Here is a 27,359-nt window from a genome sequence, read left to right as displayed (position 1 = left end):
CAGTTAATTGCACAACAGGCTGTATAATTTGTCAGATAATGGCACCGAAAGCAACAAAAGCCATCCATAGTATATACCGTCCCAGCTATGCTACCTAAACTAGCTAAGGTGACGTCTAACCCTAACAGATGTATAGAAGTTTCTCAAACGATGTCGTGCACGCGTTGCTCAAGAGTTGTCCACCATATTGAATGCGATCTCTGATCACTAGGGAAGAATGTGTATTCCCCAACTTGTTGGTGAGTGGTTGCTGGTTGCTGCTACAGAGAGTCACCTATCCGGTTGTTCAGTCTGACGTCACTAGCCGTGTCTGGGTCTAAACTCCGCTGCAGGTCCATATATCAAACGATCACTATGGCATTACTGAGAGTTGAAAAACTGTCTAAAGTCTTTCATCTTTAATAAAATGATCAGCGATCTGCTCTACCAGGTGTAACAATTGAGTTTAACATTCAGGCATCCATGAAAACGGAATTTATGACATTTAACGGAGTTAGAAGTAGCAGGGAGTTAGCTCGCTAGCTTCTATCGAAATACAATATAGCATGTCCTGACTGCGGGGTTTTGGAAACAAATTAAAACGTACAGCTCTGTTATCACTTCCAGCATAAATGAAGACAGAAAACTAAACAGCAGTGACGTTTGTAGGGTTACTGAAGTTGAGCTACCTGGTATATAATGATGTGCTACGTGACCGCTAGCGACACAGCTATGTTAGCATAATATAAACAAGCTAACTTTTTTTCCACTCGATAAAAGTTACCGTGAGTGTTCTCGGTGGTCAGGAACAAATGTAATCGCATGGCAGGATGCTGTAAAAGGACCAAACTTCAGCCAGGAGAACAACTGAGATAATCCATCCACAATACGAGGTTAGTCATTCCTATACTGCTGCATGGGCTGGGCTGTAGTTACATCCTAAGGTTTTAAAAACTGAGCTTAAATAAATGATTAGCGGTAATAAAAGCCGAGGGAGGTCAACAGTGATCACTGACTGTTTTAGGAGCTTTTTGAGATCAAATAGAAGAAAATACATAACATTAAACATGTTAACAACACAAAAGCCATATTAAACGCAGACTACTTTAGACCCGGAAGTAGGATTCGTCGCGTCATCACTGAACAACCGGATATTTTGCATAGTAGATAGCGACTTGTGCAAACACACAAAGTAGTAGCCGAGCAATCGTAAAGTTTGATAGAGCCCAAGACCGTTCACCTTCAAAGTAAAATCTACTTTTCAAAAGATTCAACTTTAACTTTGAAGGTGAACCGTCTCTGTTTCTGGTGTGCGACCCACTTTATCACGTTTCAGTACCGCCATGCTAACTATCGTGTCTGCTAGCATCACAAGTAGTTGTCATCAAACTGTCGAGAAGTACACTTTTTTCCCCCATAGTTGCTATTGGTTGCCAGATTGTTGCAGAACATACACACAATCATGGACAAGTTGACAAAACTACCAAAATCTGCAAAAGCCTCAATAGCACTTACAGCCGCTTGTGTCGGCATTAGTTTATACTGATTATAAAAATGACTCTCCGTACAGTTAATATGGGAACATTTTAATTAATTTATTTTATGTAAGTTCACTGTAGAATTAAACTTAATATAAAAACTTTTTAGGTATCAACCTATTAATTTTACTTGCAGCATGAAAGCAGATACGTGAACATGAGGATACAGTAAATATTGTGATAAGTGGAATCAGGTTCCAGAAAGGCCTAACATTTAACTTAATTTATGACTTGACTTGGCCTCAACTGTCCCTTTTGTCTGTGAGAGCGCCACGCCTCAACCTTATCTCTGTTACTGCAACAATAATGGGCAGTTCACTTTTTACATCTCATATCTTAACGTTGCTCATTCAGTGGTGCACAACAAGGCTTTTGTGTGGCACTGCTGACAACTTTTCACCACCGCCTAAATCCTCTGATTCCTAAGCAGGAAGGTACAGGTATTCATCCTGCTTCCACTGATATCCCTGAGCACAGAGTTGTGTTTTCCCAGCTGTCAAACACCTGACATATCTTTTAAGCTCGGCAGATAAAGCACTTGTGGACAGGGCCTTGGCTCCGAAAATGCATGTTTGTCATTATATGATGTTAGACCAGTTGATTTTTTTTTTATATGTGAAGAGATGATAGATTTTTATATAAAGGAAAATACCTTTTAGCTTGTCCCACATCTAATTGGACCACACAGTGCACACATAAACATAAGGTATAAGTGTAAGAAAAGTTTATTAATCATTTGGAAGTTATTATATTTCTGTGTAAATATACTTTCAAAGATTATCAGATCTTCCCACAAACCCTAAAAGTAAAAATACCATGCTCTATATGACCCAATTTAATCACATTTAATTTATGGAGAGCTCTTATTATCCTGTAAACCTTGTTTCATCAATTATTTCAAACCATTGCAGCATAACATGCCAAAACTGCAGCCCAAACACCATGTTTAAAGGATAAGATGAGTTTCTCACACTGGCATACAGTAAAAACACTCCTCAGTCTGTCTGAGCATCACTGCAGTCAGTCTGAGTTGGACTGCCATTGTTTGGAGACAGCCTGTTATCAAAAGTGGTTATCCACAGGTTGTGGGTGTCAACCACAATTGACAGTTTGTCTTAGTCACAAAGAGATTGCCATCCTACTTTTACTCTGATGTGAATAAGCCATTAAGGATTACTGCAATGAGTCTGCTACTTCGTGGCTGACCACATAGTGGGGGCCATGTAAAGTTACAGAGTGGGGTCGCTGAGTGCTGAGTGCATAAAAGCTGCAGAGTTTTAAACCTCACAACACTGTTCACAGGTTTCCTTGACTGAGCAGCTCTTGTAGGTGACTTACTTTTGTCCACATAGTACGTTTAATATCAACTAATTTCCCACAACTGATTCTGTTGTTATTCTTTTAGATAAGTATAAATTCCAGGTCCTATTTTTCTGGAAATAAAAACATGTTCAAAGAGTTCACATGTGTTCTCTTCCTGTTGATAAAACAATAATATAGACTAAAACACAACAGAAACATTATGCAGAAGAAATGCTTAAATCTCCATAGAAGCTAAGAAACAATGCACTTCAAGTGGCATTTAAATAAAACCTGACTTACCTTCAGTCACCATGAACCATTAAAATGTTACCGATTTGATACAAAAACCAACTTATCCTTGCGGCTATGACGTTTAAAATCCATCCACTACCTCAAGAGATCATTATAATATTGTATCCAAACAATTTATGACTCACTGGAACTGATTTCAGTGTTGCTAAATGTGGTGCAGATGAGATCTGTTGAAATTGCTAAAACTGGCTTTTGCTATCGTTAGACAGAGTCAGGATATCTATTTCACTACCGGTCATCATAATATGAATGCGTTTACTTTCCAGACAAGTGAATGTTACTCATCCAATGAAATCATGACACAAAATGCTTCTTCTATTCATCCTACGACTCCTTGAGTCTTTTCAAAGAGGTCAGCGACCAAAGCGTCTGTACATTCATCCCTTCATCACTTTGCTAAGTGATTGTTCAGTTTTATTCTGAGTTGAAGTGAAAGTGTGTAGACCAGGCACAACATTTTCTGCTCTGTGGGTTTTAGATTACACCATCCCGTTACTTGGTATTTGCGATGTGAGATGATCTCCGTGCATGCATTCACCAACTTGAGCATGGCCACTCAAACAGGATGTGGTTCAGAACAGTCCTCGCGCATGTGTGTGTGTTAAAAGGAAAGAGCCACTAGTATGTTGGGTGTTGCAAGTCTCACGCATACCTGTAGCTGGGCTGTGCAGAAGGAGGCTGGCCTTCTGACTCAGCCTTGCATGGTAACTGCCAAGTAAGACAGAGGGAGAAATCTAGACTGGTATGCTGTTTATTTCAAGTGCCACCTGTGTGTCTGTTACTGTGGGATTTGTATCTCCTCAATCACTGACACATGTGGATTATCTGTACTTAAGGCAAAAAGCCAATGCAAGCCACATCTTGTGTGCAAGCAATCAGGCACTCAAACACAACATATCTTTCCCTTTGTGGACTGAATCTTCTGAAGAGCTGCTACCAGTATAATTGCTGTAATTACTTGGACAACAATGTTATTTCAGTGTAACTTTTTGCATTTGTAAATTTATTACATTTATGAAATCAGACTGAGCCACCCTGGGGCAGGACTGTTTAAAAGCTTTCAAACAGCGTGTGTGACATAACTGCAGATTTATCCTCCTGGCACTCGGCTGGCAGGATGATTGGTGATGTTTGTGGTTTTTGTCATGAGGTGCTCTGGACTTGTGCCTGGCAAATAATGTCAAACATGGATACAAATACAGGTTAATGCTGGGTCAGCTGCTGAGGAGACATTACAAGCTACTGAGTGAGACAAAAGGATGAGAAAATACTATTGAACAATAAGGATAATCTCTCTCATCAAAAACCTGGATTTCTGTCTGTGTCGGTGCAGGTGGAAGTTTGCCTTGAAGCAAAGTAACTTTCATTTTCTTTGTTTAGCTTCCACAGGTTCTTGTCCTGCTCTATTCACCGTTTGTGCCATCAGGGGGTTTATACGAACTTGCATAATGTACTGTGTGTCTGCTCTAATCCATAAAAAAACACGGAGAAGGAGGTCATCAGAGGTTCATAGATTAAAGGCCTCCATTATAATCCAAATATCAACAGTCCTAATACATAAAGCTGATACAACCGAAAAACAGATGTAATTTATGGGGAGCGGTTTGCTTTTTGTCTTTGTAAATTTTCATCCATGGTGGAAAGCTATCATAATAAAAGGGTTTATGCTGTGTAATCTGGCTAAATTATCATCTGTGCGTTCATCTGAGTGCTCCCCTTTCTCGCCACAGATCTCAGAAGTTACCCAGGTGATTAAAATGTCAGATGACAGACAGTGAAAACTAAAGAAAGGGACAGTGAAGCTAAAGTTTTGATAAAATGAAGTCAACCATTTGGAGATAAAGAGCTGCCTCTTTCCTGAACCTCGGGATGAGACAGAAAGTGCGCATAGGAGATAACACAAAAGGTTAAAGACTCGGTTAAAATAACTCTGCGACTCTATATTCTGAGAGTGCGTAAGGCTATTCTGAATCAGTTTTACCCAATAGGATTAAGTTTTGTTGCCTGACGAGTTATTCTGGATTCTTCTAGCAAATGACAGACTTTATTTTTACATCTTAGGCACTTAACTGCCCAGTGAAGATCAAGTCTTATTCCTTTGCAGCATTTGATTGAAAATAATTCCATCACATCTTAAATTAATAGTGTTTAATGTCATTGGTTGGTTTAGCTGGTTTAGCTCATGCATTTTGTTTTTGTTTTTTGTTTTCTTTTTGTGTTAAGCCTTTTCCCCTACTATTCCCCTACTAACAAAGAAATCGTTCGATCACTCCACGCCTGAATCCTGACTGAGACCCTGCATCTGCAGGAGTAAGAAAAAAAAGGAAGAAATTAAAAAGAACAAACCACTGTAAATCGTGTGCGTGCATGCTGTTGAGTTGTGTGTGTGTGTGTGTGTGAGATTCACGCCGTGCTTACACGCAAATAATCTTGAGCACCCACGCGCTGTCATGCATAGAGAAGTTTCAGCTGCACAATAGCAGTGTGATGGGTGTGACTGTCTCTGGGATTAAAGTAGGAGAATAGATCCAGAAACAGACAGGTTCTACCGCCTGCTCGCCGAGACTCCTCCTTAACGCTGAGCGGGGGAAATCCTGACGCTCTTTAATGTCACGGTATCTGGAGCATTACAAGTAATCTTATTGTGTGTGATCTGATCTTAAATGTCAAGCCTTTCTTTTGAGGTTGTCAGCCTTGAGCCCCTTTTGTAAATGTGAACTAATGAAACACTTTTATTCCCCTACCTATTCCGACCCCCCCCTCGCCCTCCCAGGTTAATTGATTTGTTTGTGTATCAACTTTTTGTTTGGCAGACCATTTGAATGGACTGACGGATTTGCACACCAAATGTTGTCCCATTGCACTGTTTTGCATGCTGCGCGGCTGGCCCTTAACCTGGCACCACTTGTCATGAGAGCCCTTCTCCCTGCTCTACTGTTGGCTCACACTTACAAAGCCTTTATAGGCTAAACCACTGTGGAGAACAGGAATAAGCTACATGGAATTTAATGTGCTCAGCACTGCCAAACAACCCTATTCTTCGTAAAAAGCCAGATGCAGCAAGCTTATTGTTCTGTGTTAAATATGAAGGAAGTTTCCATTGACTCCTTACCTGATTCACAGATTCATTCTGTGTACAGGTGTCGGAACAAAACCTTTCTGAATAATGATTTTACACCCCGCACTGTAAATACAACTTAATGACCCCATTTATTATAGTTTTACAGTAGTAAGAGACTCAAACATCAACTGCTTTGATACACGCTTATATAAGTATTTCTTTTGGAGTCACTCTTTTAATTTTTATCTCGCAATTGATCTCTTTTTGGCTACTTTCCATATGTTTTATTGGAGTGTGTCATTTTTTTCCTTTTTTTTTTGGGACATTTGTTCATATTTGCACATATTTCGATTTCTGCTCTGACGCTGCAAACTTTAGTGACTAGTTTCCAAATTTTTCCAGTAACAAGCCTTTATGTAAGAAACTACTTTGTTTCTACTCATGAAAGTGGTTTCCTTTTGCATTTTTCTTTGTGAAAGTCTGCAAAGTGCTCCAAAGAAAGGCAAGGAAGACATTTCTTTTATTACAAAACGGGATGTGTGTGGGTGAGGAAATCAAGTTGAGTTGTACTCATCATCCATGAAGGGTGATGTTGCTTTCTTTTCTGTGGTTACACAATATTTCTGTTAGAGCAACATCACTGCTGAATTAATCTAATCTAATCTAAGAGTAATTGTACCTGAGAAGCCGTGTACGGGGGACTAGATACACAGGGCAGCTACAGGATTCGGTTTATACACACATCAGTCCTGTAATCACAAATTTCACTGTAAATCTGAAACGAAATAAAAGGCACATAGAAGGTTTTCTTGGGTTTAATAGAAAAATGTGGAGAAAAAAAAGTAGAAAAATGTTGCTTTCTACAGTTTTGATTGTGCCTTGAGAACCATTGTTTGGCAGCTGCAGTGATCCTGTATTACTGTAGTTATATTTGTGTATTTGACTGATTTGCTCATTTGTACTAACTAATTTCAAACTACTCACATCAGCAGCAGAACACAAAGAGCTGACTGAAGCGACTCTGTGATTCACCTTGAGAAAACTAGCACTCAGTAAATAAAGTGATGACACTGTGGGATATGCTTTGGCAACACTACTTTTCTCCAACTGATCCTTATTAGCTTTATTTAACTTTGAATTAAGTCTCCCAAAATGGTACATAATGTTGTTAGCAGTGCCACTGTCTCTCCTCCTGTTTGATTCAAAATCCACCCCAAGATTGCCCCCTTAAAGCTGGAAGTCTGAAACTCTTTAGGAAAGATGTGGTATTTTACGGCTTCATTTTCTCACGTTTTTCACTCTAAATTTCAACGAGGAGTCCCGGGTGACAGACCTACTCGCCTCTGGAAGTCACTCCAGGGCCGGAAACAATCTCAGACCTGACAGCCGACTGTGGCGTCAGACCCTCAGAGACCCTCATGGTGTGACTAACAAATTTTCAATAACACACCCACGCACCTGCGTAAAATACTGTTGCTTGGTAGTACCTACATACTTCTTTTAGTCCCTGCCTCTTCTCTTCTTTCTCTGCTCCTGCCATAGCTACCTGACCTGTCTTACTACCTTGTTTGTCATCTGCAATCACTTGCTCTTTGAGCGGCTATGACAGACAGGGGTATTAGCTACCTCAGTCTAGTGTTGAGAGCTGGGCTTCCCTGCTGAATAGAGAAACTATGTATGAACACCACAGGAAAACATGTAGCGACACACAATGGCACACTCCCAGTAACAGCTGCTTCTCACAGTGTATGTGTGTGTGTTACTGCTCTGCAGATTTAACTCTTTTATTAGTTTTTGGCTTTTTATGTAAAAACTCCTTTATTTTTGTTAAGTGTTTGTCTCTTGTTAGTGTTATTTAAGTGCGTGATGAGGGACAGAAAATTAGAAAAGAGCAATCAGATCATCTGATATCTGACTTTTAATCAGATTATTAACACAAGTCAATTCATTCCTTAAATGCATTTACTGTGCGTTACTGTGTTTAACACACTATTGTGCTGGTATTTTAAAAGCTTATCGTGCTGTGGTTTAAAAAGTACAAAATTTCTCCTCAAACTGTAGTGGAAAACTGCACAGGAGTCAATATGTACTCAAACACAACGATTACTGTATTATTTTTGACCACAGGTAAACACAGAGCGAGGAGGACAATGCCTTTGTGTTTGCATGGCACAGAAATACTAATCCTGAACTACTGTTACCTTCATTAGTTTCAAAGTAAAGAAAGCATGTTTTTCATTATATTTAACAATGTAGTGGAAGCAGTGATAGAAAACACTAAGGTACACTGAGACATTAATACCTAAGCGAACACTTAACACAAATTTATTGTTATTATTTGCTTATATTAAGATATGTCAGGGATTACATTTACACTGCTAGAAAGAGGACTTTCACTTGGCTGACCCACTTAAGATCAGATTGCTGAATTTTACAGCACCTTTTCATGTGCCTATAATACAATAAAACTGCTATCGGAGTAAATCGCTGTTGAATCAGTGCGTAGTAATGAGAATACTTCTTTGTTTGTTTTGTTTGTTTATGTCGATATTCAGTTGAATTTATAGGTTTATATGATCAAATTTCTTTGATAGTCACACAGTAGAGGGCCTTAATTTTAGGAAGCAAATATAATTTCTTTTACATGATTCTTAGTTGTTTTTAGCTACACATGACTAAAATTTAGCTTTTTTAAATGGCTTTATTACAAACACGTATGTAGTGCAGATGATGCACTTTAATTTCAGTGTATTTACTCTTAAACGGCTAAAGTCATCTCTATGGTATCGGTTTTTTTTTAAAGAAAGCAGTGACATTTATTAAATGTATATGTTTGAAAAACAAACGATGATTAATATGATTAAATTAAGTAAAGGGTGAAGTAAATGATATGAATTAAAACAGACTAACTATTAGAGACATCCAAATCAGTCACACAGCACGACAGCATGACAGTATAAAATATTAAATTTGTTTTCAGTGCACAGTTGTGTTAGACCGCATCAGTTTTATCTACGTGTACTTGATAAATTGGTCGCTCGTTTTGTTTGCCGTGTGTGGAAACCTCGAGATGTTGATTTAGCCGTGGGAGCAGACTGCTTCGTCCTGCGTGGTGTTGCTGGTGTCTCTGCACAGTAAGACTTGTTACAGATGAGCGTAGACAGCAGAACCGGCGTTAATGCCCCACAGCCTGTGGGTGGTAGCAGGATTTGATACTTGTTGTTCCCTCACCTTCACTGAATGTGAGGAACACGTCTGTGATTGGTGTGGGTTCTTTGTGGTCTGCTGCGGTTTGGGGTTGGCCAGAACAGAGATGCAGCCTGCCATTCATGCATTAAGAGCTGCGGCGGATTCAGGTGTCAAAAATGATGGAGTGGTTGGCTGTCCTGCCAGTTTAAGCTTGCCATGGCTGGCTAAGCGAGCGACTGACAGAGTGCGCAGCAACCCTTCTCTTTACACGCACACTAAATGAATCATTGATTCTGACTCGTGCAGACGGGCCTGTTCAGCTTGATTTTAAAAGAATAACTTTGTGAACTTTGATCAAAATAGCTTCTTTGATTAAAAACAACAAATCAAGGCAGATAAATGTATTGTAGTAGTAGAAGAAACAGCTGGGAAAGGTCTAAAAGCAGCTGTGGTCAAGGATCATTTGGATTTAAGCAGCTTGATCAGTTGTTAGAAATTTTCAGGAGCCTCTTAAGTGTGTCAGGGTCTGTAACACAGGACGACATCTGGAGACACGATGGCTGTGAAGGATTATTTCTATTCTTTTTTTTTCAAAATGAAGCTGTCGTTTTGGTGGTACAGCATCCAAGCAGGCCACCCACCATGAGCGAGGGTCTAAAGGAATGCTTTTTACTGGATTGCTTGCCCCCGGCCCCCCCCACCCCCTTACTCACTTTCCTCAGACCTTGAGTGTGTGTGTGTGTGTGTGTGTGTGTGTGTGTGTGTGTGGGGGCGTGAGACAGAAGCGTCATCACATATATTACCCGGACAAGACGAGTGCGTGCTCGCGTACTCTCTGTGTTTTTGTTTGTCTGGAGGTGGATTTTCCGTGCGTACTGTGACCACCAGTGTTGTGGCTTCAGAGTGGCTTTGTTTTAATTTATTGACAGATTATTCAGGGAAATGGTAGAGAAAAGGATGGGAAGTTTTTTTTTTTTAATTTTTAAAAAAATGTTTTTTTACACATGAGCAATTTAGACCGGAAATTATGTGGCAACAATTTTGATAATCTTTACCTTTGTTTATGGGGAAACTCCACAGAGGATAAAGAGAACCACTGCACAAGAACTAATTTCCTTAGTGGGCATTTGAGGATTGCTCTAAAAGTAAGTTAATCCCTATAGATCCCAGTATTTAAATGCCCTCTTTTACAGCATTAAAAAGCATGTTTGCAGCCTGGCACTGATTTTCTTTAATAATGACTTATTTTATAAGTCATCAGAGTTAGGTACATGGTTGCCTTTGACTTTGCTATGTTTTGACACAGACAGCTGTCTTGAAGGCCTCAGTAAATAAAGTAACTGAAATGGATTTCTCAGCCATGTTTGTGTTGTTGGAGCATTTTAAGCGTATTTTTATGGAGCGGTCTGACGACTACTATAGCTTACTCAGTGATAGAGCTCATTCAAGAACTTTGTGCTTTAGTTTCTTGTGAGTTTAATTCTAGTATTTTAGTAGTTTTAGTAGCACTAATTAGCAGATTGCACCTGCACAGATTATGATGACAGACAGTATAAAACACAGACCCAAACACCATCAGCAATGGTTTAGAAAGTCCCATTCTGAAGCTTTGATATGAGAGTTTCTACCATTGCAATCTTGATGCTTTGCTATTGGATGTGATTAGTGGCCCAGGTCTGACTGTGAAACCACATGCTCACTGGCTAACAACTTATGGTTATCAGCCCATTTATTCCTCCTTTCTGAAATGTAGCATGACCAAGATTAAGAAACTGGTCTTACATTAATATTTATCCAAATATGACCCAAAATGAGCAAATGAGCCCATAAACTCTTCAGGAAAATGTTTAAAGAAGTTGTGTCAGAACTAGGGTTGCCAACTCCCTGAAAAATAAATAAGGGACACCTCGTGGCCAGGGCCGGGCAACCCAGTTGTCTTCACCCTTCCCAGTGTGGTAGCTCTTTTTTTGTGTGTGAAATTATTTTTTAACCATTTGACTTGAACTTGATTTAAGCAGATGCATATTCTTTGTGATATGACCATATGGGAAACAAATGATCATTTAGCCATTTATTTTTAGCTCACAATGACAACATTAACACAGTAAAACAGGTCTCTTTCTTAAACAGAAGCCTGTCATGCTTAACTTTTGAGAATATAAGTAAATCTTTCTTTAAAAGAACTCTGTCCTGCTTAACTTAAAATTATATAAATTAATAGAAAGCAATAGAACGAAAAATATTCTTGTAACAGTGCACATATAGTGCATTTAGTGCAATTGGCTTCAGCTGAGGTATTATTTCAGCTTTTCTAATGCTAATCAGCTGCTCCTGTTTGTAAACCCACTTGTTCCCATGATTACGCATCTTAACTCATCATCATTATTCATCTATGTATTACTTTTATGTATTAGTGATCTATTTGTTGTAATCATCTATCCTTGCAGTTGTTTATTACACAAAATAAATTATATTATTACACTTCTGGCCACATAGCACTGATATTCACTGCACATGCCCATATTAACCTTAACCAGAGGGTTTAAACAACAAACCAGTGTTTACATACCATATCTGCTTCTGCCATGGCCTGGCGGACAAAAAATTGGTAAAGGGTTCCCCGAGCTTTCATGCCCCTCATGTTCTTCATGTGCCCACCAATAGCCTATGGAAAAAGTGCGCCAGCACACAGTGCAGTGCGCTTTATAGTGCACTTTTCCAGCCAGGTGTTTCCCTTTTCCCATTCCTCCCTGTACTTTTGCAGCCTTTTTTTTTCTTTCTCTGAGGGGAACAAACATTGCTGCTCTAATGCTGGGCTCACACTGCGATTTTTGGCCCATTTTGAGATGATTTTTGAGTCGTGCGACTGATTTGGTGATCAGCCCGATTTTGGCCTTCATCGTGCATCGTGTAGTATACGTGGGGTAACGAGAAGCGATTAACACCTCACGACCAGCTCCCGATCATCAATCGCTCGTGAGGGTGTCACCGCAGCTGCTCACGCGCAAACACGTAAACGTCGGTGAAAAAGACGTTGCAGCACGGCTGTGCAGCGTGTGATCTGGACACAAGCGATGGAGGCACAACTTGTAGAACTTTGGAAAGCTCATCCGAGCCTTTTCGATGTGGCATCACAAAATTATCACGACCATAACAACCGTGAAAATAGTTGGATTTACACTGTTGCTCAATCACAGCTGCCTGATCATGTTTTTCATTAGCAATTTAGCAAAGTTGATGTGGTGGTGTGTCTGTGTGAGTGAAAGACAGAGAGAGCGAGCGACAGATTTTCTGTTATAACCTTCATGTTATGGACGCACAGTGTGCCGTCCGAGACTTGCACCGCAGTGTCGGCGTTTGTTTCCCTGTTGGCCATGCTTGTTGTTGTGGTCATCGGTTGTCTTCCGGTATTTTCTCCGTAAGCGACCTTTCCTCAACCAATGAGATGAGCGGTAATCTGACTTGTCATACTCGAATTGTCATAAGTGTGCTGTCAGCTCATTGGTCACAAAGCAGGAGAGGGGCTGGGAATTATGTTTTCAAACAAAGTGTTAATTCCATTAAAAGTTATAGACTACTTTTGATTCTCACTGTATTACGGGACAAAGTGCGTCCCTTATTAGCTCAATACGGGACGTGTGCTTTTGTTTCGAAATACGGGACGATTCCGTTTTTTAAGGGACGGTTGGCAACCCTAGTCAGAATGCCACACTCCCATGCCTTTAAGTAAAAGTTTTGCATTTTGAAACGTGTTGGCTCCGGCACTGGAGCACAGGCAAACCTTCATTTCCAGTTTGCATCATTCTTTTTAAACTTGGTGCAGCACCTTTGTTGCAGTTAAAAATCCAACAACCTCCGGGAACCTCTGCCAGCCTATTAGGAAATATGCGATTCTCTAGCAACCAATTGTTGTGGCAGTGGTGGACAGCTCTTGAGCAGTGTGCGCATGAAGTCAGGTGAGAGACCTACACATGACCTCAAGTGGCTACTAAAAAATGCAGATTTACAGCACCTCTACGCTGGCTTCATTTTTCAGATGCAGAAAGCTTTTAGAATCTTTTATGCGGTTTATCTTTATGAATTGTGGTTTAGCTCGGTTTAGCTGATCACTTCATACTCTATTCAACAATGTAATATTGTAAAAAAACGCAAACTCAATATTGCAACAAAAAACAAAAATAAACAAAAAAAATCCCAACACAGAGCACTGAGTCCAAAACCAGCACATCGTATCACATCCATCTTTTATATACAGTCTACTTTTGAGGACATGTCAAATCAGAATGTGTGTTTAATCTTTTTGCACTGGTGCTGGTAGAATATGTTTTTCAGCTGTAGGTTCAGCAGTTAGTCTCCAGGCAGTTGGGTTTCTTTCTTTTTTTTAAACCCTTTGACCTTTTGACCTCCTCCTATTTCTGAAATCAATCGACTGCCCTTGGCTTTCAGCTTCTCACGTGGGAATGTTTGCCATCTTCTCAAATTGCAAACTAAATATGTTATAATAACAGATTCCGTGACTTAAGAAAATAAATAAATAAATACAGAGAGAGAGAAAGAAAAAAGAAGGAAATTTGTTAGATCAATCAATAATGAAAAACAGTTATTAAGCAAACCTCGCTCAGCTGTCTTACAAAGTACATCCTGTCCAGACGTCCACTTCAGTATTAAAGAGAGCTGTGTTTTTGATGTTAAACTGATTAAAGATAGAGTGGACGTTTCTGGCGCAACTTCTTCTTCTACCGTTCTTCTCCATACACCATTTGAAGAGGCCCAAGCTCCAGCAACATCTGCAGTATAAAGAACTATTTTATTATGTGACCCCTGTGTTCAGTCTCATCAGCAGAATGCAGTCAACTTAATTGTTTCATAATTCAGATGGACCCAAAACATACAGCCCAGGCACCCCAGGAGTTTATTATATATATATAAAGCAAAGAAGTGGAATATTCTTGAACAGCCAAGTCAGTCACCTGATCTTAGAGCATTTAAGCATGCATTTCATTGTTTGAAGACTAAACTTTGGACAGAAAGCCCACAAACAAACCGCAACTGGAAGCCGCTGCAGTTAAGGCCTGGCAGAGGATTACAAAGGAGGAAAGCCAGCATCTGGTGATGTCCATGAGTTCAAGACTTCAGGTATTAGGTATTGTCTAATTACTTTTGAGTCCCTGAAGGGATTGTGTTAAAAAATGCTTTTGTTCCTTGTTTTGTTTTTTGTTTTTTCTTCAACCCGGTGAATTAAAGCTGCACTTCAGCTGCATGTTGATGCATTTCAAGTTCATTGTGGTAATGTACAGAACCAAAATTTGGATAGTTGTCCCTGTCCAAATATTTATACACCTAACTGTAACTAAGGTAAAGTAAACAGTAGCATTGTTTTGGTACAAGGTGAAATTGCTGAAGCATCTGGATGTAGTGGCCCGCTAGTGTTAGTCACTTTGATCTTATCTTCTGCAGATATCTCAGGGTCACCAGTATTTTGGCGCTTACAGCAAAGTTTAGTCTTCACCTACAGAAAGCTTCCAGTGACACTGCGTGCCATCCTAAATCAAGGGCCTCATCAACTAGATCTTGGTATTTTACTTTCTTCAGTTCATGGGAAATGGCTGGTCTGTCCTTCCAGGGCAGTGTGGTCATTGACACTTCTTCTGGAAAGACAAGCTTCTCCTAGTTGGAAATTTGGTGCTTTTTAGTTTTGAATGCTGGGATCTGGTGCTTATTAAACTACCGATTATAATAATGATTATAAATTATAATAATCCTGATTGGCAGGTTATATTCGCTTCTTTGCCACATTGTTATCATACATATGAAATGGAGCTAATAAGAATACTTTCAGAAAGCTGAATGGATTGAAGAGTTGCTTTAAATGTATGATATGCTGAATATGTTTCATGGAAAGGAACTCATGCTGTTGCATAAATGTCACAAGCATGGCATAAACCTAAATTATAAGGTAGTACAAATAAACATCATACCACTCTGTCCCTTTCTTTTTTTTGGTTTTAAACTTCAGATATAAAATAACAAATACAACTGAACCAGATAGCAAGCTTCAGTTCCCCTCTAAGAAACTTTCCTCACAGAGTGTCACGGCTGGCGGAGTGAGCCGTGTGGTGTGGAGGAAAGGGAGGACCCAAAATGCAGCAGTGACTGATGATACGAGTGATGTTTATTTACAAAGTGACAATGGCAGAAACAGGCAGTGAGGCATGACAAAACAACTGAAGAAACCTAAACTGGGAGAACTAAATGACAAACCTGAGACCATACAAAAGGGGTGCGGGGCAGAGAGACGCAGAGACAGGAACACCATAGAACGCAGACGAGCCGACAATGAACACAGACCGACACCCACTAAATATACACACACACACAAGGTAATCAGGTAATCACACACAGGAGGGAAGAACAGCTGAACCTAATACACATGAGGACCGGAGGACACAAGCTGAACACAATGACAACAGACACAGACCTTCAAAATAGAATAGGAAATCCAGAACATGAGCCTTCAAAGTAAAGCAGGAACACACAGACTGATTTACAACACAACACGGGGACATGAACAGAGCACCAAGGACAGACACAGGTAGGGCTGAATACACACACACCAAACTACAGGTTCAACCCTAAACCAATACAAAATCAGAATAAACACAAAGCACAAAAATGAACTTCAAGGAAACACAAAACGCTGGGCCAAAATGACCCAGGACCATGACACAGAGCACCTTAGGTTTATCACCACTAGAGGATGCTTTGCTTCTAGTGAGTCTGACAGTCCAGCGGAGTCAGTGGGAGTCAGACAGATAACTGGCAAGGTTCAATATTTAAGAGGATACGCCCTGTATCCACAATATCCAACTGTACTCATACGACAATGCTCATTACTGTATGTTTTGGTTTGTGTATTGTGGAATTATCTGTCCTGCACAATGTCAAACAAAGAAAAGGCTGTGTCTATATTTGCTGTGATCAGCAGAGCGACAGGCCACAGGGTGTGTGACACTGAAAACGACATGCACTAATGCTGCTCAAAAGACAGCTGACAGGAAACAGTACTGTACTGTAGGTGTCCCTGAAGCGAGTCCAGCAGACCAGTGTGTGTTAATATATGCATGCATGTCGAGGTGTAGAGGTAAAGTTGTGTGCTTGAAAAGAGGGTGTAGCCAAAGTGACTCATGGTAAGAGACAACGGTTGAATACCTAAAGTTTTTACTGGAGTTATCTGGTGTGTAGTTATAACCTGAGACAACCTATCTGATTGTTTTGCATATTCAGCTTCCTTCTTTCACACGTGGAGCAGGCAGCAGAACCAGATCGTCCCAATAAATAAAAAATATGCTGTAACTTGCTTCCCTGTTCACAGAAATAAACAGAAAAAATGCTTTCTCCCAGCAGATGACCCTAAATCACCATTTAGGGTCATTTTTCAGGTAACAGCGCCAGCTTTCTATATCTGGTATCTGTTTTCATGTGTAAGTAAAATGAAGGTTTTGGATTGTTAACGAAAACTGAATAAAGAATAAATAAACCAGAGGACAGTGCCTTCAGCTTTAGCAAGTACAGACAGACATCTAATACAGTCTGAGGAAATGAAGATAATAGTCTGACAAGCAGTTAATGAAGGATATGGTTTCAGTCACTGTGCAGTGGTAATTTCCTGAAACATTATACAAACAGTGAATCTGAACATAGAAAGAACTTTAAAGTTTGAAAACTTTTGGTAATTTCTCAAAAAATAAACACAAATAAGCACATGTTGAAGTGGAGACAGGTACTGGTTATATGTGTCGTTCATTCTTACAAAGATATCAGTCATCAGAGGGTAACTAAATTGCCCTCCATCTACCACAAAGTTTGCTTTTATGCAGCACATCAAAGTTTATTCTGTAGAAACAGCTTCAAAGCAGACAGAACACTAAACCACAACACACATTGATGGTGATTAAAAAATCCCACAAATTGCATATTTTGTTTGATGTGATTATTTTGGCTCATCTTAATGCAGAGAAAATGTTTTTTGTTGTGGCACTGATGAGATTGAAGAAGATAAAATATTTGTTTCCTGTGAAGAAAATCTGCTTTTTCCTCCAGTTTTGACAAATCACGTTCTGTCTTTGAAGCTCTGCAGCAAAAATCACGTGAATGCTATAAAGGAACATTCAGCACTAACATCAGCACTTACAATATATCAGCATGACAATAATACTAATAAAATGGTAACAGCTCCTTTCTTTGTAGTTGATCTGCTGGTGTTTTTTTATGGAGTTGCACATCTGGTATCTCATTTGTGTTTCTGTTACTCAATTTTCTACAATTTTTATTTGTTCAGTGTCATAATACATGATAGATTGAGGCCTTACAAACCTAAAAGCCTGTGCAAAATGTGCTTAAACAAGTACTCGGTGGTCTCCGTCGAAGAAATCTTTACACCAGACGCTTTATTAGGTGCACCTTTGCTAGTACTGGGTCGGACCCCCTTTTGCCTGCAGAGCTGAATTAACTTAATTCTTCATGGCAAAAACTCAACAACAGAGTAAACCCCAACAATCACATGATTGCCTATATGAGCAAGAACTTCGGTGACTACGGGCAGTGGCGGTCCTAGCCAGTTTGGCGCCCTGGGCGAACACTCCCTCTGCCCCCCCCCCCACACACACACACACAAAACATATTAAGGATTGTACATTAACATAAAATTGTTGTACACACACACACACACATGAAGAGAGAGTATGCATAGTATGCAAACGGCTACCAAACAGCCATCATAATTCGTCATACAATGAGAACAGTACGAATCAACAACTGACAATGACTAATTAATGTTAAAATATGTAACATAATGTATTGTTTGGAGTTTAGTCTGTTCCTGTTGCTATTTTTACCATTTATTCTGTAACTCACATTATTTCCTTAGGGATTAATAAAGTATTCTGATTCTGATTGTTTCAGGATGACCTGCCATTATCCAATGACACATCTGCTTACCTGCATCTTTTTCTCGTTTCTCCTCCTCTTTTTTTCTCTTTTTCTAAACTGAGGACCTGATGGCTTTGAACTTTCCTTGTCCATCTTCCATTGGTTTTAATTTTGCACTCCAGTATGAACACCCATCTCAACCCAAGGATCACCACAACATGATCTAACACACCTACACCTTAGTTCACAGATTCACTTTGTCTAGGGTGCATTTCTGAGATTTCAAACAACCCAGGATTCAAATCATGAATACATAATGGGCTTGGATTTACAACATTATAAATGAAATGTGCTCTATTAGGAAGCAGCAAGCCCCCCCTCCCCTTTCGACGGCTTGTGTGTGAGACTTTAAATCATCAAACTGTAAATTTTAAATTGTTATTGATCCCTTTACCCCTGGTCCTAAAGTGTATATTTATTTTCTTACTCTTCTTATATATATTTTTTGTTTGCTTGCACTGCTGTAACTGGAGCCTTGTCGTCTCGTCTCTCTATATCAGGGGTCCCCAATCCCAGTCCACGAGGGCCGGTGTCCCTGCAGGGTTTAGATCTCAGCCTGGGTCAACACACCTGAATCACATGATTAGTTCATTACCAGGCCTCTGGAGAACTGAAGACATGTTGAGAAGGTAATTTATCCATTTAAATCAGCTGTGATGGATCACAGCGGTTTTAGATACGTGTCGCCCGTATCTAAAACCGCTACTGACTATGGGAAAGAAAACCTCTTTTTAACAGGAAGAAACCGGCTCAAGGAAGGGCAGCCATCTTTGAGTTCACTGTCATGTTCAGGACACCAGTTTGAAATGATTGGGCTTTGTGATATGGTCTGTTATCTTGCTCGATTTAATGATAATGACACCCATTAGAAGACTGGCATGGTCAGCAAAAACAGCCAGGTTGGCCTTTGGAGGATGTTCAGTTGGTACAAACGGGCTCAAAGTGTGCTGAGAAAATGCCCCCCATCATCACATCACCAGCAGCCCAAAGCACTGATCCATGCTGTCATGTTGTTTGCATCAGACCAGAGAGTTTTTTTTACCCAATCTTCTGTTGTCAGTTTTGGGGGATCCCACGTGAACTGTACCCTCAGTTTCCTCTTCTTAGTTGACAGGAGTAGCAACCTGTGTGATCCTCTGCTGCTGTAGCCCATCTGCTTCAAGAATCAGCTTGGTATGCATTCAGAGATGCTCTTCTGCATACCTGGCTTGAGTTCCTGTCAACTCGAAGCAGTCTGGCCTTTCTTCATCAACAAAGATTTTTAACCCAGAACACTGCAGCAGCTGAAGTCACTTAAATCCCCTTTCTTGATCCTCAGTTTGAATTTCAGCAGGTCATCTTGACCATGTTTACATGCATTGGATTGCTTGCTTGTGATTGGCTGATTAGGTATTTGCTTTAATGAATAAACAGTTGTAGTTCTAGTGTGTGCTCCAGTAATGCTTACATTACTGTGTATGTAAGCATTTGAAATGGTAAATGGACTAAGTGCTATTTCTAACCACTTAATATACTGCTGGCTTTTTAATGTGTAATATTGTATAATTTACACTCCAGTTATGTGTTTTTAATAGGTAAAAAACTGAAATAAATTAAATAAATTTATTTATATCCACTTAAATTACAGGAGAAAAGCATTATTACGAGAGTGCGATGTTGAAGTATTTAGTTAAGTTGAAAGCTTGAACAAATTTACTTACTTTCCAGTACTGCTGATAGCGGCTGCTCTACAACATAATTCCTTGTTTGTATGGGTTAAAAAAGTTTGCTTTGTATATCCCAGCTTACACATGCTTGCAGTGTGTTTAATATCTTTTGGAGCCTTTAAGATGCTTGAAGCTGCAGTCATGCTTTTGATGACCTTACACCAACAGGGTTATTTAAATATTTCAGCCGTCTTGAAAACACAAAAGAAGATTCTCATACCTGACCCATTTCACCCCCCGCTTCTCACAGCGCATCATGAAAGAATCCAGCAGGAAAATGAATAATGCATCAACCTTCTTGTATTTGCAGAGCTAAGTCGCCACCCCGCTTCCTTGTGTACTGACAATAACAGAGAGGTGTAGCGAGGTAAAATAGCTCGTGTTACATGAGCCCACACTGAGCTTAGGTTTAGTGTAGATGTGGACAAAAAGATTGTTTTGTGAAGGGAAAATCATCAGGCCAATAACCATTTCTTGGCATTTATTTGAATAAATTACACTGATTTGAACTGAATTACACATTTTTTTTCTTTACATCAAGCGTACAGTTTTAGAATCCAGTGCAGGAAAAAAACAAAACAAGAACAGAAGAAGAAAAAAAAAAACAGACCCCCCCCCCAAAAAAAACAAAAAACCAAAACAACAAAAAACAAAAAAACAATCCAAAGACAATCATGTGCAGCACATAATCCCTCCTGTCACATTGCTTCTGGGTTAGATACTATATATACATCTATAGAGTATGTGTATACTTCTGTCACAATTACAAAAATAAGATACGTTACTGTAGATGCACGACTACACACACACACACACGCACACACGAGGTGAAAACAAAACACAAAAAGCTGTACAGTCCTCATTGAGGGCAAAGATACACACGATTGTTAAAAAAGTGAACGACAAAAAGAAGGAAGAATTTGTTACGTCTTAAAAAAAAAAAAGAATAAATACCTCTTTAAAACTGTATCGCTAGACTCCAGCCAACAAAATATACCATCTGTTAACATTGTGCTTCCCTTTGGAAGAAAAGAATACACTAAATATGGGTTATCGGCTGATTTTGCATCATTTATTGTAATTTTCCACACAAAGAAAAAAATAGTAAATGTTTATGTTTTACATTTATCCTGTGTCTCATAAAGATGTCTTACGCTGTTTCTTACTCTTAGTCCCCCCCGCCCCCAGTGCATGTTTCTCATACAAGCATAGATTAACTGAAATAAATAAATATAATTCAAGCAAACATTTTGTATGAGAAACGTGTGAAAGGTCCACTGTCATAAGCATAGTATGTCTTATAAGACGAATACGTTAAACATTCTTATAGGTTTTCTTTTCCATATAGATCTGCTGAACATAGTGAATTGGTCCATGTTTGTTTTAACGTTGAACACTGTCAGAGACAGTAGATGTTAAAACCTCAGCATCAGAGGTTCTCTGCAGCCCCATCCCTGTGCATTACTTGAAGAGTATGCAAACCCAAATAAACCGCCCGCCCCCAAAATACACGCGCAACATTTCTACAAGATGGGTGAAAATAAATAAATAATTGAATAAAAACAGTCAGTGCTGCTGCACAGGCTGTTCTGCAGAAAAGAAAACCTCAGTGATAAAACGTGCACTACAGCTCCCGACTGGGTCGATATGAGTTCTTGGTTATCGGTAGATCACCAAAAGATGGGGAAACGATCTCACATAATACTGCATACGAGCATATCGCAGGTTGGAAAAAATTGGACATCTACAACAACATCTAGTTTTTCTAAGCTCGGGCATGACGTGGAAAAGGGGGGAGAGGGGTATGGTTTATACGGTTGTATAACCGTGAAGAAAAAGCTATTTGTGTTTGCATAATTTTAACCGATATATAAAATTTCCACCAAGACAAAAAAAAAGAGGAACAAGCTATCATTGGACTCTTTCCTTAAAACACTCCTGCCTAGTATCATCAGTGGCTTACAGAAGCTAAACTACAGAACACTACTTGGACTAGTAAGGGATGCAGGAAGAAGAGCTACGCCTTCTTCAGCTGCACAATTATATGGTTTCCTCAAGTGTTAAGATTTATACATCATTATATCACAACACATCAACCATGTTTCACACTGCTGATAAAATACATGTCGGTGGACTGAGACCTGCGCACCGGAGTTTTTCTTTACATCACTTCAAAACAATTTAAACTTCACTGTTTTTAGAAAATCATGTCATCACTTCACTAATCACTGGCTCGGGTATGTGTCACATACTTAATAAAGCTTCACCTCCTAATAGAATACCAAAGAACTCCAGGTTGCAAGCTTAAACCTGTTCCCATCAAACAGACTTTCTGATACCTTCCTGCTGGAGTTTCATTTTCATTCAGGTTTTACAAGTAACTTTGGTATAACATATGACCAATATGTTACAACACATGCACAAAAAAAACCCATTAAAATACTGTGTTACTTGATGAATCTCTTTAGTTTTGTCTAAACTCATTTAAACTGATTCTTTTTAGGACATGACAGGAACATAGTTTCACCCAGAACTGTCAAAAGAGGCAACGACTGTCGAAAAAAGGAAAATTGAAAACAAAAATATTCAGTTAGTTAAACATTTTTTTTAAAAAACATGAAACCAGTTGAAAACATGCTGGAACTACAGATTATTTTGTAGTGGTAGTTTGAGGAAAAAAAGAGTTTCTATCTACTGCAAAGGTTTTCACGAAACACAGAGATACAGAGTGTGATTTTGCAAGCCTGCGCTGAGAAGCTTGTGACGGACTGACAGCCAACCTAAAGCGAGACAAAAGCTGGGATGGAAACGGATAAAATGACTACGGAAGCCTGAAGGTGACTCGTGGGATAAGGGGGAAACAAGACTATAAATGCTGTTTTCTTTTTTTCCCCTCCCCTCGCTTTCTTTAAGAGTGCTTCCTTTAAGTTATCATCACTCTCACTCACATCTTCATTGGTTATTGTTTCGTTGCCGTTTTGACTCCTTTAAAGCGGAGTGCAGGTGGATAAGTAGGAATGTTTAGGAAAAGGTTACTGGGAATACTTGGAGGAGGAACTGGAGGCCAGGATTTATCGTGTCGCAGCTTCGGACACTGCCGAGACATCCTAGTGGGGCAGCGGCACCAGGATATCCACGTAGTTGATGGGAAAGAAGCCCGAGTTGCCCTGCAGCATCCCCTCGTACCAGTTGTCATCAATCTTATTGGTAAGGGTGATGATATCGCCCTCCTTGAAGCCTAGCTCACCTTCGTTCTCAGGGTCAAAATCGTACAGCGCACGACAGCAGGGCTGGTCCATGGGGGCTGGAGAAGAGGAAGAGAGCGGTTCGGAGAGATAAACAAATAAAAGTAGAGTTAGGAGAGGCAGGCGAAGGAGATGAGACTCCACACATTGATTACAAGCAGAATAACCACAAGAAAAGCTTGTGAAAGGCTCACCTGGAGACCTGGCTAAAAGAGGGAAAGAGAGCAGGAGACAAAGCAAAAGAGACACAAAGCATCAGTAGCCGCGAATATAATTAGCGTTTCAAAGAGCAGTTTAATATTTTAGGAAATGTCCTTATGGCGTAGCGTTCAGAGTTGTTGTGTTATAGCCTGTGTGGCATTTCTTAACATCTGTTTTTGACCGTGTAACTGGCTCATCGTTTCCCTGTGCAGGTGCAACATACAAGTGAGTGTTATACAGCCTTGAGCCTCCAACCTCAGGGGGACAGTAATGAGCTCACTAAAATCTGACAACAGCACATTAAAAGAAGAGTTGGCCCACAGAGGGTTGGAAGAACGAAGCCAGGAAGTCCTTTTTATCTGCATTCTATTGCAAGGCCACCAGATGGCGATAGCTGTGGTTGCGAAAAGCCCTATTGAGGTTTATGGGAAAACAGGTTTCTGGCTTGACCTCTGTAAACACTTTCCTGATATATTTACACTCACCCCCCCCACCCCCTCTAAACGCCTTTGAAGCTTATGTCTTCTGTGTTGCGAGATGTGATGATTCATGTGTTATGTGCTGTTCTCAAACTGATCTCCCTGTTGGAGCTCAGTCTGGGGGGAGTTCTTTTTTTCTCCTCGTCTTTCCCATGTTGTGCATTTTCCATTGTTGTTCGGTTCCGGGTCGCTGGTCGTGCGCCTGACCGACCAGCTACCTAGCCTGACCTGTCTCCCCAATGTGATGTTTGTGTATTGTATGTATGGTCGGCAAGGTCAGTCTCTAGATTGCCCCTTGGGGATAAATAAAGTCTTCTGAATCTGAATACATCATTTGTTGAAGGTGTTATTATTTAATCTGTTTTATCTGGCTCTGAGCAGTTTACAAGGACCTCCAAAAAGTTAATATTAACTCTCGTAAAAGAATATTAGTGAGGTTTACAGGTGCCAGCAGGTGAAATTTGTTAAGATGAGCTGCTACCCAGGTCTGTCAGTTGGTTGGCTATAGCTTTATATTTAGTGTCCAGACAGGGATGTTCTTATGTAAGGCTAAGCAAATACTCAATCAAGAACATTTCCAAAAATGTCAGATTACTCTTTAAAGAAAAAAAGAGCTCAAAAAAAGAGAACAAACGGGGGTTAGCACTGCAATCAAACAAACAAAAACAAAAAAATTAATGAAAAAACAAGAATACACTTATTCAAAAGTCCATTTATGGAAGGATAAAAATAAGAGTGATAGCGAGATGTGGCATCTCTTCCCAAGTCACTCTTGCTCACCTGGAGATCTTGCTGCAAAGGAGAAAGAAAAAGAAGAAGGGTGTGCGATGAGAATTTTATCACTCAAATCTTCAGATGGAGAAATGATGAACTGATGGAATTACAGTGATCACAGCGATGACGAGTCAGTAGACAAGAGAGCAGGAAGAAAAACAACAATTTGAAAAGAGGTGGAAAGGCCATAGACTGTAGACAAAAGATGGACATAACCCCTTACAACATCAACCTCTGTGCAACATCTGTGTTTTGAAAAACATAACAAGCAAGAGAACCAGGACGCGATCCCAGTATACCCTGCTAGTGACTTTAAACTAAAGGCTTTGACTATAAAGCCATTAGAAAAATGGTTGAAGTGAGAAATACATTTTACAAAACTGGGCTCCTTTTAGCAAACCGAAGAGTTGCCCCCTGCTGGCCATTAGAGAGAAAGAAATGCAAGTATGAAACCCTAAAACTGTGTCCATCTTTTATCTACAGGCTATGAGAGAAGCAGACAGACAAAGAAAGAGTGGGGGAAATAAAATAAGTCAGAAAATTCACAAAAGAACGAAACAGACACAGCAAATGCTCGTCTGTCGATGCGGTTCTTTAAGTCATTGTTGAGAAATCTTTGTTAGGCAAGTGGACGGCACGTGATTTTCTGCTGTTTGTTTCATCCACTTAAAACTGACAAGTTTCTCTCACACAAAAAAATATTAATTAAAAACAAAAGATGTATAACAAAGCAAAAAAAGAAGAGATACTGTGGTATCTCTCCTGGATTCACTGTTGTCTCACCTGGAGACCTTGCTGCAGAGATGGAAAAGGGAAACAACATAAGGAAGGGGTGCAGGAAATAAGAAGTAGTAGTTCTGAGTTTCCAGTGTAAATGAAGACGGGTGATGATGAACTGATGATCACACAAAGGTAGAAAAAAAAGCACAAGTTTAACCTGGCTCACCTGGAGACCTCGAACCTACAAGAATTTAAAAAAAAAAATCATAATGGGAAAGAGAAGAGTGCAGAGTTGGATTCATTGGTTCTCATTTGTTGATGAATATTCTGATCAGTTCATGTTAAAAACTGTAAATAAACAGTAGGGGAAAAGATAAAATTAGGAAACCAAAAGATGCACTGTAAATTCTCAAATATATTTCACTTCCTTTATTGGCTGCTGCCATTTAAAAGCAAAAAAAAATATCATATTGTTCTTCTGCTGTTTGAACTGCTGGTTTAAATAGTTACAAAATATGGAACTGTTTGTGTATTGTGCATATTTTCTTTTATCTTGATAGCAGATCTACTCCATTTTTCATGCGTTCTTTGATGTTGTTACTGTGCCTCTTTGCTGTTAAAAGCAGAATCCTGCGTATATTATATTTCATAGTAAATAGCTTAAATGGGAGCGATGAAGATGTATTCTTTTCCGGGAGCCTTTTATTGTGAAATATATCGAGCAGAGCGTTACTGCAAGCAGGTCATAAAGTCAAGCTCTGCCCACAATCCAAGAACAGTTCCTGTCTGACTTATCAATTTCATAATTCTTGACACTGATGTCTGGTTTGATCTGTACCCTGGGGATGAAGGCCTGCTGTTGCTCTCCCTCCTTTGAATTTCCATGTATGCGCACGAAAGGGCAGAGACATTTGCTCTCCACACACCCCAGGCTTTTTTACACACATGCATGTGAAAGGGCAGGTGGGTGCCAATATAGAGCGATGCTGCCAAGTACATTTAAGGGTCTACAATCAGACCTGACTGCAGCAAAAAGAACGTTTGCACAGGACTCTGTGCAGAGATACAGTGCAGACATACTGCTTCCATAGGAATTAGGAGGATAAGTAGCAGTCAGACGCTAATCAAATGTACTTCCTTAACCGATCGTCACCAAGTGGGACCACCACCACTATAAAAGCAGAAGTTCTGGCAGTTTGCTGATCTGGAGCATTTGGGTGTTTGTTAACACAATGCCACAATCTTTCCAGGAGTGGACATCCCAGAGAATTCATGCCGATGCTCAGAGAAACTGCAAAAACCCCAAGAGCTACATCTCAGACTCTGCAGGCCCCAAAACTGAACAACTGAAGACTGGACTAAAGTCTGGCTTGCTTGTAAGGGTTTCCAGAAGAAAGGAAAAAAATAGCGGCATAGTGTTGCAATGGCCCAGTCCAGACCTGAACCTGACTGAAATGCTGTTGTGGGACTTTCAGAGAGCTGTGAATAAAGGTGGGTTGATGATGTATATAGTTTTTTGCTTATGATGCTGCAGTCCTGTGAAACTCTGTTTTCCACATGATTGTAAGTGGCCTAAAATTTGAACAAAGTCAAATATTCATCAGCGAAAGGTATGAGTAAGGTTTTATCAGTTAATCTGTTACATCTGTGTTAGTGTTGTTTTTTATTTGAGAATTTATAGTGAAAATGAAAAACGGAGAAAGGTTAAATGAAGGGAAAAAAATAAGTTTTGAAAGTAGCCCAGAAACTATCCTTGAAAACAAAATTAGACTCACGAGATTCTCAAAATTGAGATGAAAGTATACATATAGTACAAGGACTAGTTTCTGGGCATCTTCCTGAACAGTAAGTTTGTATTCTAGTTC

General features: G+C 39.7%; 1 protein-coding gene and 1 long non-coding RNA gene across 3 annotated transcripts in view; one reads left to right on the top strand and one right to left on the bottom strand.

Moving 5' to 3' along the window:
• The first annotated feature begins 86 nt into the window (after window positions 1-86).
• On the top strand, window positions 87-27,339 carry LOC309709219. Its single transcript, XR_014277449.1, has 3 exons — window positions 87-872; window positions 18,870-18,998; window positions 26,745-27,339. It is a non-coding gene; the product is annotated as an uncharacterized lncRNA (long non-coding RNA).
• Window positions 21,090-27,359, bottom strand: part of sh3gl2a (SH3 domain containing GRB2 like 2a, endophilin A1) — a 37,294-nt gene continuing 31,024 nt past the window's right edge. Inside the window, exons 9-10 of one of the 2 annotated variants that reach the window (XM_082537772.1) lie at window positions 25,721-25,735; window positions 24,526-24,792 (exon numbers count right to left, since the gene is read on the bottom strand). In XM_082537772.1, the coding sequence (XP_082393898.1) occupies window positions 24,767-24,792; window positions 25,721-25,735 (41 nt within the window). In that variant the 3' untranslated portion in view covers window positions 24,526-24,766. Of the gene's footprint in view, window positions 23,380-24,525; window positions 24,793-25,720; window positions 25,736-27,359 lie in introns of those variants that run through there. The other variant, XM_082537771.1, reaches the window with a different exon arrangement.

This window comes from Aulonocara stuartgranti (genome assembly GCF_965226115.1).
Source record: "Aulonocara stuartgranti genome assembly, chromosome: 6".
NCBI lineage: Eukaryota > Metazoa > Chordata > Actinopteri > Cichliformes > Cichlidae > Aulonocara > Aulonocara stuartgranti.
Note: the sequence above shows the minus strand (reverse complement) of the source record. Positions and strands in the feature narration are given on the sequence as shown.